General features: G+C 38.1%; 2 protein-coding genes across 7 annotated transcripts in view; one reads left to right on the top strand and one right to left on the bottom strand.

Moving 5' to 3' along the window:
• Window positions 1-8,148, top strand: part of ZZZ3 (zinc finger ZZ-type containing 3) — a 107,538-nt gene extending 99,390 nt beyond the window's left edge. For all 5 annotated transcript variants that reach the window (XM_032425593.1, XM_032425583.1, XM_032425621.1 and 2 more), the window contains 3 exons: window positions 2,932-3,066; window positions 6,455-6,555; window positions 6,857-8,148. In XM_032425593.1, coding sequence (XP_032281484.1) covers window positions 2,932-3,066; window positions 6,455-6,555; window positions 6,857-7,001 — 381 coding nt within the window. In that variant the 3' untranslated portion in view covers window positions 7,002-8,148. The remainder of the gene's footprint in view (window positions 1-2,931; window positions 3,067-6,454; window positions 6,556-6,856) is intronic.
• An 85-nt stretch (window positions 8,149-8,233) lies between these two features.
• AK5 (adenylate kinase 5) overlaps window positions 8,234-13,935 on the bottom strand; it is a 241,890-nt gene continuing 236,188 nt past the window's right edge. For both annotated transcript variants that reach the window (XM_032425645.1, XM_032425635.1), the window contains exon 14: window positions 8,234-13,695. In XM_032425645.1, coding sequence (XP_032281536.1) covers window positions 13,627-13,695 — 69 coding nt within the window. In that variant the 3' untranslated portion in view covers window positions 8,234-13,626. The remainder of the gene's footprint in view (window positions 13,696-13,935) is intronic.

Consider the following 13,935-nt stretch of genomic DNA (forward strand, 5'->3'; position numbering starts at 1 on the left):
GCAGGACTACTTCATGTGTACTTTCATCAATCTGCTTGTCTTTTTTTTTTTTTTTTTTTTTGACATAATAGCTGTTGATCATTGCCTGGGTTCATTAATTCATTCGATGTTACAAAATAGTGATATTCCTTCATTTCTTCATTATTTTTTTGATAAAATATTCTGTGAAGTAACCCCCTCTTTATCAACTATTTGATGACCTGAAGGTACATATGGAAAAGGCAGTATAAGTGCTTGATTGTTCCCCTTATTTTCTTATTTTTAAAATGATTGAGGGGCACCTGGGTGGTGCAGTTGGTTAAGCATCCAACTCTTGATCTTTTTTTTTTTTTTTTAAAGATTTTATTTATTTATTTTGACAGAGAGAGAGACACAGCGAGAGAGGGAACACAAGCAGGGGGAGTGGGAGAGGGAGAAGCAGGCTTCCCGCGGAGCAGGGAGCCCGATGTGGGGCTCGATCCCAGGACCCTGGGATCATGACCTGAGCCGAAGGCAGACGCTTAACGACTGAGCCACCCAGGCGCCCCCAACTCTTGATCTTAAGCTCAGGTCTTAATCCCAGGGTTGTGAGTTCAAGTCCCATGTTGGGCTCCATGCTGGGTGCAGAGCCTACTTTAAAAAAAAAGAAGTACTTTATTTAGATTTGGAGTTTAAGTGAAAGAACTCTAAAGAAGTGCTAGTCAAGTTGGCATTAAAGGATGAACAAAATTTAGCCAGGTGAAGGGTAGATTAATACATGTAGTAGATTGAATTTGATTCAACTTTTGTTTGGTTGATTTAATTTATTTTTCAATGAGCACCAGTTTGAATCATTCTGATTATTCAAATGTATATTCATGAAGCCACTAGTGGTAAAATTTACAGATTTCAGTTTCTCTTCAGAAAAGCAATATCTAGGGGCACCTGGGTGGCTCAGTCGGTTAAGCGGCTGCCTTCGGCTCAGGTCATGATCCCAGGGTCCTGGGACTGAGCCCCGCATCGGGCTCCCTGCTCGGCAGAGCCTGCTTCTCCCTCTCCCTCTGTCTGCCACTCTGCCTACTTGTGCTCTCTCTCTCTCTCTATCTCTGTTAAATAAATAAATAAAAATCTTTATTAAAAAAAAAAAAGAAAAGCAATATCTAGAGAGAGAATATGATCACATGTATATACTTCCATACAGTTTTAAAATCTGTATACCATTTTAGCCTCATTTGAAATTAGTCGTAGTATTTCCTCTTTAAGTAAACTTGAAAACTGATTATAACAAGGAACTCTGTTTATGGGTATTTAAAAAAAATTTTGTGATAAATACATATAACCTTAAATTTACCATCTTAACTAGTTTTTAAGTGTATAGATCAGTAGTGTTAAGTACATTCACATTTTTTTTTTTTAAAGATTTTATTTATTTATTTGACAGAGAGATAGCACAAGTAGGCAGAGTGGCAGGCAGAGGGAGAGGGAGAAGCAAGCTCTCCGCTGAGCAGGGAGCTGGACATGGGGCTCGATCCCAGGACCCCAGGATCATGACCTGAGCTGAAGGCAGCCGCTTAACCTACTGAGCCACCCAGGCGCCTCTACATTCACATTTTTGTGCAACCAATCCCCAGAACTCTTTAATTCCTGGAAAACTGAAACTCTGAACCATTTAACAGCATCTCCCCATTGCCTCCTGCTTCCAGCCCCTGGCAGCTACCATTCTACTTTGTTTCTATGAATTTGGCTACTCTGGGTACCTCATATAAGTGGAATCATGCAGGTTTTGCCCTTTCTTGACTGGCTTATATCTCTTAACATAATGTATTCAAGATTCATCCATCTTATAACATGTATAACTATTTCGTTCCTTTTTAAAGCTGAATAATATTTCGTGGTATGTATATACCACATTTTGTTTATTGGTTCATCTGTCAGTGGACATGGTTTGCTTTCACCTTTTGGCTATTGTGAATAATCCTACCATGAACATAGGTGTACAAATACCTGTTCGAGTCCCTGCATTCAGTTCTTTTGGGTATATACCCAGAAGTGAAATTGCTGGATCCACATGTTAATTCTACGTTCAATTTTTGAGGACCCGCCATACTGTTCTCTGCAGTGGCCGCAACAATTTACTTACTCACCAGCAGTGCACAAGGGTTTCAGTTTCTCTACATCCTTGCCAACACTTGTTATTTTCTGTTTTTTTTTTTTTTTTTTTCTTTTGATAGTAGCCATCCTGCTGGTTGTGAGGTGATTTAACTTTTCTTAGTCTTGTTGACCAAATTTAATAGTATCCTTAGACCTAAAATGCAAATTAAAAAATTTGGCAGCATTTTTACTCTGTAATAGCTTAAAATATATCTGAATTTAATAAATTTCATTATAAAATTTCTTACCCCATTATTTAGTTAGGCCACATTATATTTATTAGTGTTACATATTTATTACATTACTTATTTTGTCATTCTCTGTGCTGACATAGGAAGGCAGTAGCTATAATTTAACATCTTTAATTGACAAGAATTTGAAATGGGTGAAAGATAGTGTGAGATGAAGTAGGTGAAGTGTGAGGTTGTAAAGAATCTTTTGTTAGCTGAGGACTTTGGACTTGTCTCTGTAGACAGGAAGCCATTGGGAGATTTTAAGCCATTGTGGGGCTTGAGGAAGGAGAGGATACTCTAGAGGAGCAATTTGAAAGATTTTATTACTATTTTTTAAAGATTTTATTTATTTATTTGACAGAGAGAGAAGAAGCAGGGAGAGCAGCAGGCAGAGGGAGAGGGAGAAGCAGGCCCCCCATGGAGCAGGGAACCCAGTGTGGGGCTCCATCCCAGGACCCTGGGATCATGACCTGAGCCGAAGGCAGATGCTTAACGACTGAGCCACCCAGGCGTCCCTGTGTCAGTATTTCTTATACTTAGTTCATTTTAATTATCAAACATTTTTGTTTTCTCTTTTATTCTTTATTAGGATGAAGAAAGTATTCCTATCATGTATAGGAATTTACCTGAATATAAGGAACTATTACAGTTTAAAAAGTTAAAGAAGCAGAAACTCCAGCAGATGCAAGCTGAAAGTGGATTTGTACAACATGTGGGCTTCAAGGTAAATTTTACTGTTTATTCAATTTTTGAAAGGGTGATAAGAGATATTTAAGGTAATTTCTGGAGCTTTAAATTCCAGACTTCGCAGCACACAGATAAAAGTAAGTTTAGTTCTAGTCCTGTTCATTTAACTTATAGTGTGCTACAGGTACTGACGTTAATAGGTTTATGATTCAATGGAACGAAGACAAACATACAGACATCTGTATTTTGAGATAAAATATGAGATGTTTTTGTCTAGCTGTTTCTCTTTCTTACTCCCGCCTTTACTGAGATATAACTGACAAAAATTGTGTATATTTAAGGTATACACAATTTTAAAGTACAAAAACATCACCTCACATAGATACCCTTTTTGTATGTGTGTGGTGACAGCACTTGTGATGGACTCTCTTAGCAAATTCCAAGTCTACAGTACTGTATTATTTAATCCCATGCTGTACGTTACATCTCCAGAACTTACTTATAATTGAAAATTTTTATCATTTGACTTACATCTCCCCATTTCTCCCACCTCCCAGCCCCTGGCAACCACCATTCTACTCTCTGCTTCTATGAGTTTTGGGGTTTTTGTTTTCATATATATGTGAGATCGTATAGCACTTGTTCCTTTCTCTGTGGTTTCTTTTACTTAGCATAATGTCCTCTACTCTCTCATCCATGTTGTCACAAATGGCAGGATTTCTTTCTGTTTTATGGCTGAATAATATTCCATTGTGTATGTGTGATATTTTCTTTATCCTTTCATCCATCAGAGCTATTTCTCTTTTTGTTGTTGTTCATAGATGAGAAATTTCTTTTCCCCTTCCAGGCTAGTAGAAGTACATCCATTCATTCCAGCAAATTTTGAAATACTCATTATGTTCCAGGCACTTTGCTTAAGTGCTAGGGATTCAGTAGTAAACAAGATGGACTCAGTTTCTGTCCTTATTCTGTTTTCATCTCATAAGGAATTTAGTTAAGTTAGTAAAATAGTTGACTATGACTAGAGAACATACTGGAGAGTAGTGAGGCTATTGAGGTGCCTTGGAAATTTGCTGAGGAGTTTAAACTTCCCTTAAAGCTTGGGGAATCATTGAAGGAGTTTAAGCAGAGAGTAATATGAAATTTGCACTATAGAAAAATCATTCCTATTATTTATACTATTAGTATTGATAATCTTTGGGAAGGCAGGGGGGTTAGAGTGGATAATTTCTGAATACTATATTGTTAAATTCTATAAACAGTAATGTATTCATGTATGTTATTTATGTAATTGAAAAAAAAATTAAGTGATGGAGAAGAAGATCATTCTGGACTTAGTATGGAGAATGGATAAGAAGACAAGGCTGGAGGCAGGGAGACTGGTTAGAGACTCTTTTGGTAATTTAGACAAAAGATGAGAATGTCCCAGGCTTGATTGGTGGCTGTGGAAATCGAGAGAGATTGACAAGTTTGAGAACACTTTGGGCTTTAGAATTGATTGTATTTGGTGAGATTGGAGGAAGCATTTCTAAAATGAGACCAGGAACTATATAGAGTTGCTGGTAGTGGTTACATAAACATACTGATATGTGCTGTGACTGATACACAGAAACTTAAAATTATTATACCTCTGAACCTCTAGTATGGCCATTAGCCAGACTATATTAAATGATTTTTCCTCCTGGTCTTTCCATAACCCTGCTTCTCCATTAGAAATTTTCCCAGTTGTTATCTCTGGCCTTTCCAGAGGAAACGCTCCACTTCTCAAAATTTTGCTGTAAGACCCAGCTGTGGCTTGTTTACTAATCTGTCGGCCACTCTAGTTGGCCTGATGATCAAAGAAACTAGAAATGAGATTTATTTCCAAAATCACCCAGGAGAGACTGAGGGCTACCAGGATGCCACCACACTGGGAAGAAGCTAGATCTGCCTTTTCTTTATGATGGGCATTGGTTATTCAGATCCTTCAGGCTTTGGAGAGTAATTCGGTAAGATAAAAGTGTAGAGAGGATTTGTGTTTACCTGGGTTCACTTAGTGATAGCTTGTTCAATAGTTCTGTAATTTATTTGTATAGTTTTAACTGTGGTATTGAGTCAGTGGTTTTCAATCACAGTCGTCATACACTGGTCTGAGGTCCATTTAAGGTAAACAGTTATTAATAATCAGGTGTCCAAATTTGCAGGTGATTACTTAAAATTTTAAAAAGTGAATTAAAGAGTACACTTCTCATGATGAGCACTGAATAATGTACAGAATTGTTGCATCACTATATTGTATACCTGAAACTAATAAAACACTGTATGTAACTATACTGGAATTAAAATAAAAAATTCCAAAAAGTACATTAAAGCATATTCAAGGTTATCCCTAGTTTATTATAATGTACCTCTCACCCACCTGTACTTGCATCTTGAACGGATGGAATTTCGGCTAGTTTGCTAGAAATTGTATCTGACTTACAACGATTTTCGTGTTACACTGCTGTCTAGTGCATGGGGAGAGGAGAGGATGTTTTTGTGCACATTGTGTGTTTCCCATCAGGAAAAAAAGGTTTTGGAACAGTGTGTGTAGCTTTTTAAAATTTTTTATTTATTTTATTTATTTATTTTTTAAAGATTTTATTTATTTATTTGACAGAGAGAGACACAGCAAGAGAGGGAACACAAGCGGGGGGAGTGGGAGAGGGAGAAGCAGGCTTCCCGCAGAGCAGGGAGCCCGATGCGGGGCTCGATCCCAGGATCCTGGGATCATGACCTGAGCCGAAGGCAGACGCTTAACGACTGAGCCACCCAGGCGCCCCTAATTATATTACTTTAAATGGAATTATATGACTTCAAATGTAACTTTTAAATTTTCCCTTAATTTTATATTTAAATTTATTTTCCGAATATCCAGAAAGGTTGAAAGAATAATACAATATGAACACTTGTATATTCATTCTCTTGATTCAACAATTGTTCCTATTTTGCCATATTTGCTTCATATAACTATTTGTGAGTATGTGTATTTTTTCTGAATGCCTTGAAAATTAGTTGCAGACATTGTGATATTCACCATAAATGTTGATATAGTCACAATATTATCAACACATTTAAGAGAATTAAATATATATATATATAATGAAAATAATAACCAAGTTATTTTCAAATTTTTCTAATTGTCCACAAATGATTTTTATTGTTTATTTTTTTAAAGATTTTATTTATTTGAGAGAGAACGAGAGAGAGCATGAACGGGGTGGGGAGGGGAAGGGCAGAGGGAGAGGGAGAAGCAGGCTTCCCGCAGAGCAGGGAGCCCAACGCGGGGCTCGATCCCAGGACCCTGGGATCATGACCTGAGCCGAAGGCAGACGCTTAACAACTGAGCCACCCAGGCATCCCCAATGTGTGTAGCTTAATATTTTTTCTCTCTGAAACTTTTACAGTGTGATAACTGTGGCATAGAACCTATCCAGGGTGTTCGGTGGCACTGCCAGGATTGTCCTCCAGAAATGTCGTTGGATTTCTGTGATTCTTGTTCAGACTGGTAAGTGTTTTCTTCATTGTAGGTCTCACATTTTGACAAGTAAAGAGCTTCACAGCCACTAGTGAATTTGATTTCCAAACTACTTAGAGAATGACCACACTTAGTGAATTAAACTTTGTTGTTCTAGGCAATTAAGAAATTTTAATTATACCACATCTCAAGTAACTTTCCATTAGAGATTTTGATAGATTAATGGATTTGAATAGGTAGAGCTGTGAGGAAGTTTTGTAATGTCTAGACAAAAATGCATCCAATGCCATGTAATGATATGTGTGTGTGTGTGTTTTTTTTTTCTTTGCAGCCTACATGAAACAGATATTCACAAGGAAGATCACCAGTTAGAACCTGTTTATAGGTCAGAGACATTCTTAGACAGAGACTACTGTGTGTCACAGGGCACCAGTTATAATTACCTTGACCCAAACTACTTTCCAGCAAACAGATGACATGGAAGAGAACATCATATACTAGTCCTCTTCAACACATAGCAATGGTATCATTGTGAATTATGTGCACAGTTTGGAAAGATTCTCTGCTTTCCCTGAAATGACACTCACAGCATGACAGCTTCCTGAGTGTTCTCGTCAAGTCCAGCTCTGCACCGTTGTGGCTCTAGATCAGTGTTCAGCAGCTGAACATTCCTGGTGAGCAAAGGGTTTCCCTGGTGAATTTCTCACCACCACCCTAAAGCCTTTTAGGTGGTGATCCTTAAATGGGTGAGATGGAAACGAGAGCACACATTAAAGAGAGTAAATTCCAAAGGTTTCAAAGAACTCGGTCATAAATAGGATAATGAGAAGACAAAGTATTTATCTTAAAACAGTTTAGTAGCTTTCAGTTTTGTGAAAATAGTTTTCGGCACAGAAGCTGACTTCTTAGACAAAGTTTTAACCAATGATGGTATTTGCTTCTAGGATATACACTTAAAAAGAACTCACTGTCCCAGTGGTGGCCACTGATGGCCTTTAGTAAATCGGAGCTGCTTAACCATATTGATGTCTAATTTCTTTTAACCACAATGAACTGTCCTTCTTACCAACAGCGAAGCACTACAGGAGGCCGCTGTGGCATTGCTTCCTTGACCAGCTCATGGTGTGTGAATGTTATACAATTGTCACTCAGATATATTTTTTAAATGTAATGTTATATAAGATGATCATGTGATGTGTACAAACTATGGTGAAAAGTGCCAGTGCTAGTAACTGTGTAAAGTCTCTAATTCACAACATTAATTCCTTCAAAATACACAGCCTTCTGCCTCTGTATTTGGAGTTGTCAGTGCAACTCATCAAAGAAAACTGCCTAATATAAAAATCATATATATGGTAATAATTTCCCTCTTTTGTAGTCTGCACAAGATCCATAAAAGATTGTATTTTTATTACTATTTAAACAAGTGATTAAATTTAGTCTGCGCAGTGAGCAAGAGTTCACATGCATTCTTTTATACTGCTGGATTTTGTTGTGCATCATTTAAAACATTTTGTATGTTTCTTCTTATCTGTGTATACAGTATGTTCTTGAATAATGTTCATTTGTCAGGAGAACTGTGAGAAATAAACTATGTGGATACTGTCTGTTTATATTATAGAATGCTTGTTGTGAGTTCCTTTTGGTTAGATTTTGGAGTTTTTTTTTTACTAGTGTTAAAACAAAAAAAAAATTCTTTTTAAGGGGTTGCTTTACCTTTTTGTCCTTTAAAAAAAGAGTAAGGACTATAGTATTATGGAAATGGGTTGAATGTGAGAAGCTCTGGAAAGGTGGTTATGTTTTCACTCAGTGTGTGCTGAGACACTAAATTAAACTGGGTTACAAAAAGAACACACACCATGGTTAAAGAAGAATGCTATTATTAATGTCCAGATGTGAAAACTATACTTAGGCTGAAAAATTTTATTCTTTTGGATGAAAGTAAGCCCCCCCTCATGTGTTTAAACAGATGGTTTTTGAAGATCACTGTATGCACTGACAATTATTATTGACTATTGGAAGAGATGAATAAATATTCTAAGATTAAATATTAATACTCACTTTATTTTTAGAGTTTTTTCCAATTTTAAATCAAGGGGACATTATTTACTAGTCCTTCAATATGTTGTGAGGTACTAAAATCATACCTTGAATTTTTTTAATTGAAAAAAGTAATATAATATTTTAAATATAGAAATATGAGGGTTTTAAAATAATATATTGATTAAAGATTACTGATGATGCTGATAAAATATATTGCATCAGAACAGGAAATGGACTTAACCTCTCACTCTGGAATTACTAGTTGGGAGAAGAGGGAATTGTTAACATTGGGGCATTCTGATATTAAATGTTAAGTGAATATGCCAGGAGTTCTACCTTCAACTTGTAGCAAGACAGCAGCACTTGATGGAAACTTGTGTTTTATAGAAATAATACCAATTGGTTTTGGAGAGCCATTCAGGTCCATTCAAAAAGTCCCATAAAGTATAAAGTATGCTTTGGAAGAGGGCTGTGTGTGATACAGTTCTGATCTAAACAATACACTAAATAAATCTACTTAAAATGTATTTTTCAAGGGCAGAGATTTTGAGAATTTTGAGTGGCAAAGAGCATTACTTTCTGCTTGAGTAAAGATCTGTTTATTTTGCATTTTCAGCTCCAAGCATATAGTCCTCCTGGCTTTTAAATGCTCTAAAGGGCATAGTAGTAGTAATGTGTATGTGGTGTTGTCATTTTAATTGGCGGACTGGAAGAATGGGCAAGGCTGTCTTTTGCAAGTAGTCCTTCCATCTCCTATAAGGAAGTATTGCCTTTAAGAGACAACATAGACTGACTTGTTAAAAGCATTGTATATTAAGTGGTATTTAGTAGGTCAGATGTATTTCCTGAGATATGTTCAAGTTATTTGCTAAGAACTGAAGGAACTTTGCATGACACCTAAAACCACTGCTCTGAGGTTGAGGCAGAAGAGGTTTTGATTGGTGTGGTGTGCACTAGTAATAATAGCAAATACTAATGACGTGCCTACTATGTGCCAAGCAAGCACATGATAGCAGATTTAATTCTCACCACCTTAGGAGAAAGGTGTGTTGATTATCCTGTTCTCATATGAGGAGATCTAGCCAGAGAGGTTAAATAACTTGCTCGGGGTCATATAGTTAGTAAAGTTTAACCTAAACAGATTGCTCCAGAGTCACTACCCAATTTCTGGAGCAGGAATATTCCCTTTGTGTCAGGCGTCTCTAAGGTGTTGCAGGTGGAAGTGAGCAGGGGTTGCTTTTCAGTCTTTTTTTCTGGTGTGGTGTGGCTCCTAGAGTTACAAACCTTAGCACAGAATAGAGAAGCAGATCTGTGGATGGGGGAAAAGCACTGAAATCGTCGGCCATGGTGAGTTAGAAAACCACACGTACATAGAATTTACATATTCTGATTTGACAGCAAACATGTGATCGTGAGGCTTTAGGCAAAGTCTCCTGTCTGAGACAATTTGTTTCCATGCATGTTTGGTGCCTCTCACTTAACCTAATAGTATGCCTTATCCAGTTCCCCTTTTGTTTAAATTACATTACAGAACAATTATATACTGAGATATGAAGAACTCTTTTTTTTTTTTTTTTTTTAAGAAAATAGTATATCACAGGTAGTAAGGATAAATACTGTTTTGTGAAATTCCTTTTTTAGTTGTAACTGTGGCATGCTGTGTAAACTGTTTTTTTAATGTGGGTAACAGAGTTTGAAAGCCGTTGCTCTAGGTGTACTGGAAGTCTCCAAATAACAGGTAGTTTTTTTCCCCACAAAGATTATGGAGGCATTGTCATTTTTAGGTTATTAAGTGTCTTTATTTCTTAACCTTATGAAATACGCTTCTGTTGATATGATCCCCCCCATGACTTCTTTTTTTTTTTAAACTTCTCATGTAGCCGATTAAATGGGTTTTTGAGAGTGGTATCACATTTAGCTCCATGAGGACAGAGACCATCCATCCATGTCTGTCTGTATCCCTATGGCCTGCCTAGCTCTTAGTAGATTTTCAGTAAATATTTATTGGTAGTATGATCAGTGTTTCCATGAGTTACATTTTTTTTCCAGGAAGGTAGGAGAGAGAGACCACTTATGTCTGAGTGTGTCTGTGAGTGCCCATGTGGGGCCCTTAGAGGGCCTGCCTCAGAGGATCTTTCCAGGGCTCTGAGAGGACTGAAGAATTGCATCCTGTCTCTTCTGGAGGATGTGGTTCCACCTTGGGCGACTGAGATTATACTTCTCTCTGGATCCCCAGCTAGGCCATATATCTTGATTCTCTGCCATGTTTTTAGAGTGAAAGGACACTAGAGTGGAAATTCTGGGTCCCAGTCCCAATTGTGAGGCGCACTCAATAAATGTTGACTAAAAACCACCTTTTATTGAACAGTAGGAACTAGTAAATGATATAGAGGTATAATTAACTTGTTTAATCCTCACAACTCCTCTATGAGGGTGCTTATTATTATGATCTCTACAGGGAAGTAACGAAGGTTCAGAGGATTTAAATGTTAGCTCTCAAAAATTGCTATGTGTGGGACTGAGGATATAAAGCTTTGCCTTTATAGAGCTTATAGTCTAATGCAGCAGAATAGCAGTAAACAAGTACATATGAAATACTACGTAAAGTTAAGCAGAGATAAATGCCGTGAAGAAAAATAACGCTTAAAGAAAAATGATGGAAGAATGGAGACCCGTCTGTCATTTTTAGATGGAATAATCAAAGAATGTCTTGATGACGAGTGTAAATTTGAACAGAGACCTGGACGGAGTGAAGGAATTAGCTTGTAGATAACCTGGTGGAAGAGGCAGAAGGATAGCAACAAGGGTCCTGATGGAGCACAGAGCTTGGCTTGTTCAGGCAACATTAAGAGGGCCAGGTAGCTTGAGCCAAATGAGCAAGAGGAGAGTATAGTTGATGGGGTGATACAAAGTTACAGGGCCAGAGCAGGTGAGGCCTTGAATGTGGACCACTGTAAAGGAGTTTGGATTGTGTTCTGATGTCTTATTTCCATACACACAAGGTCTTTTGCTAGGCAAACACCTCTGAGATCCTTTCCTGCTTTAAAATCCTGTGACTTTAAAGTAGTGATGTTATTTCAAGCCATCCACATCAGTAACATGTTTTAGCAATCTAAGCCATTTACCCCTGCTGGTTGGTTGGTTGGTTTTTTTTTTTCAAGTGGGCAGCCAGCTACAGCCATAAAAGCCATGGCTGGCCCTGTCTGCTGCCCTGCCATCTCATTTCCCTTCCTGAAGCTGTCAGAGCTGTGGTAGGCATGGACTGTGTTTGCCAGTATGTGGTATGTGTTTAAAGAATGTTAATCCCTACAAAGAGTCATTTTGTGTTTTTGGCGTAAGTGATAATTTTCATCCTCTAACTCTCTCTCATTTGCTGAAATGCTCCTTGTGCCCCCTTATAGAGAGTGTGACAGCTGGGGTAGTAATGAAGCATTTGACAACTGTGTGAGTTGTAGGAACATGCCCCTTTTTGTAATAGAGGCATAATTGTAACCAAAGAAGCTTAATTTTTTCTTTAGCAAACACTGACATTTCTGTTTAAGAATGACTGCTAGAGCAAAAGGAAATACAAAAATTACCATGTATCATGAGTACACTGAGAATTCTCTCTGTAATAGCTCAAAACTGATCTATGGCCAAAATTAAAACCATATGAGCATATCCTAAATTTCAACTATTACTGTGTTTGCTTCTAATTCTGTTTGGAATAAGGCTTCAAGTGCTTTCCAGAATGATGTGAGTTACAAATAAATAGAAAAAGAGTTTTGTTGTGTTCCATTTATTTTATTTGTACATATCCATTTCAAAAGAAAAAAAATGACTTTAAAAATACAGTTCTGTCCCAGAATTGGATCCTTACCAGCACAACCATTGAAGGGGAAAAAAGTCATGCAAACTGAAACTATGGTCTTTTGTAATGACTGAATGGAAGATGCAATTATTCCAGTAGAATATATAAGAAGCTCTGATTTGGCAACTGATAGCACAAAAGAGAACCCAAACTTCACTGGTTTGAAGCAAGGAAAACACAGTTTTACATATGGATATGATAAGGTTTGCACAGCCCTGTTGAAGGCCTGTATGAAACGAATGTAGCTCTGGGATCTGTTAAACATCATGTACTGACATGCCTCTCCTACCCACATCAGTTTGGTTACTGTTACTTTATTTCTTACTTGCTTGGCAGTAACAATAAGTAAATAGGTGATCATGTGAAATCAAAACTGTAAGCTGACATTAGTCCAGTGAATGCAGTAACAAATCACCTCATGCTTTAAAGTTATGATTGATCATTGGTATTAATTTATCATTGCTGAAATGCACCACCAGGTATAAAAGCGATCAGGTTAGACAATTTATCCAGTTTGTTTTCTTAGCCATTATGACAGCAGTCCAAGTAGCCAGTTTCCAAAAAATGAACGGACACATTTGTTATTGGTGACTAGTCTGGGTTTTACTGTCTCGGGAAAGCTATACAATTTCACACTGTATTATCTCTTATCAAATTTAATCACATTTCTTATCAACAATTGGAGTTGTCAGCCCAGTCTCTGGCTCTGAGCTACTGCTAGTGGATGAGACTTGAGGAGATGCCTAGGCCTGCCCCTCAGATGAAGGGCCTTCATCAGGCAACGGCATGTCAGTGTCGGGATGAGGAAGGGAAATGTGCTGCGGGGTTAGGGGCGCCAATCCCCTACTTGACAGAGGGAAACCAGACAGACTGCTGCGAGTCCTGGGGGCACCACCGGCGCATGCCAGCACTCACTGCTGCTTCCACACCAGCAGCTCGGGGGCGCGGCCGGGACCGCAGAGCAGTGTGCGTGCCAGGGGGCGGGCAGCTGTGGGGTGAGGGAGAAGAGGTGGAGCATACGAAATACATCATGCATGATTTCCAGACACCTCTCAGGAAGGTCGAGTTGGGCAGCGAACAGCAATGTTAGGATTGGGGCGGCGGCGGGGAGCACTAAAGGTTTAACTTGAAACATACTGTGTTAAGGGATGAACCTTTTAATATTTTTTTCTGTCTCCACTCTCCTTAATGCACATGCTTTTTTGCCTTCAGAAAATAGAGTCAATAGCTGTGCAGAGTTGAAGAAAAACTTCCTCTGGCGTCCCCTCTGCATTTACCTACATTTAAAAGGGAAAAAAAGAAAGTTAGTCTTTTTTTTTTTTTTTAAGATCTTATTTAGAGAGAGCACAAGAGCATAGGGAGAGGCAAGGGAGAGGGAGAGAGAATCTGAAACCGACTCTGCACCCACGACCCTGAGATCATGACCTGAGCCAAGATCAAGAGTTGGATGCTTAACTGACTGAGCCACCCAGGCGCCCCCAGAAAGTTAGTCTTAAGAAATATTTGTAGATAAGACT

The sequence above is a fragment of the Phoca vitulina genome, unplaced genomic scaffold (genome assembly GCF_004348235.1).
Source record: "Phoca vitulina isolate PV1807 unplaced genomic scaffold, GSC_HSeal_1.0 scaffold2, whole genome shotgun sequence".
Taxonomy (NCBI): domain Eukaryota; kingdom Metazoa; phylum Chordata; class Mammalia; order Carnivora; family Phocidae; genus Phoca; species Phoca vitulina.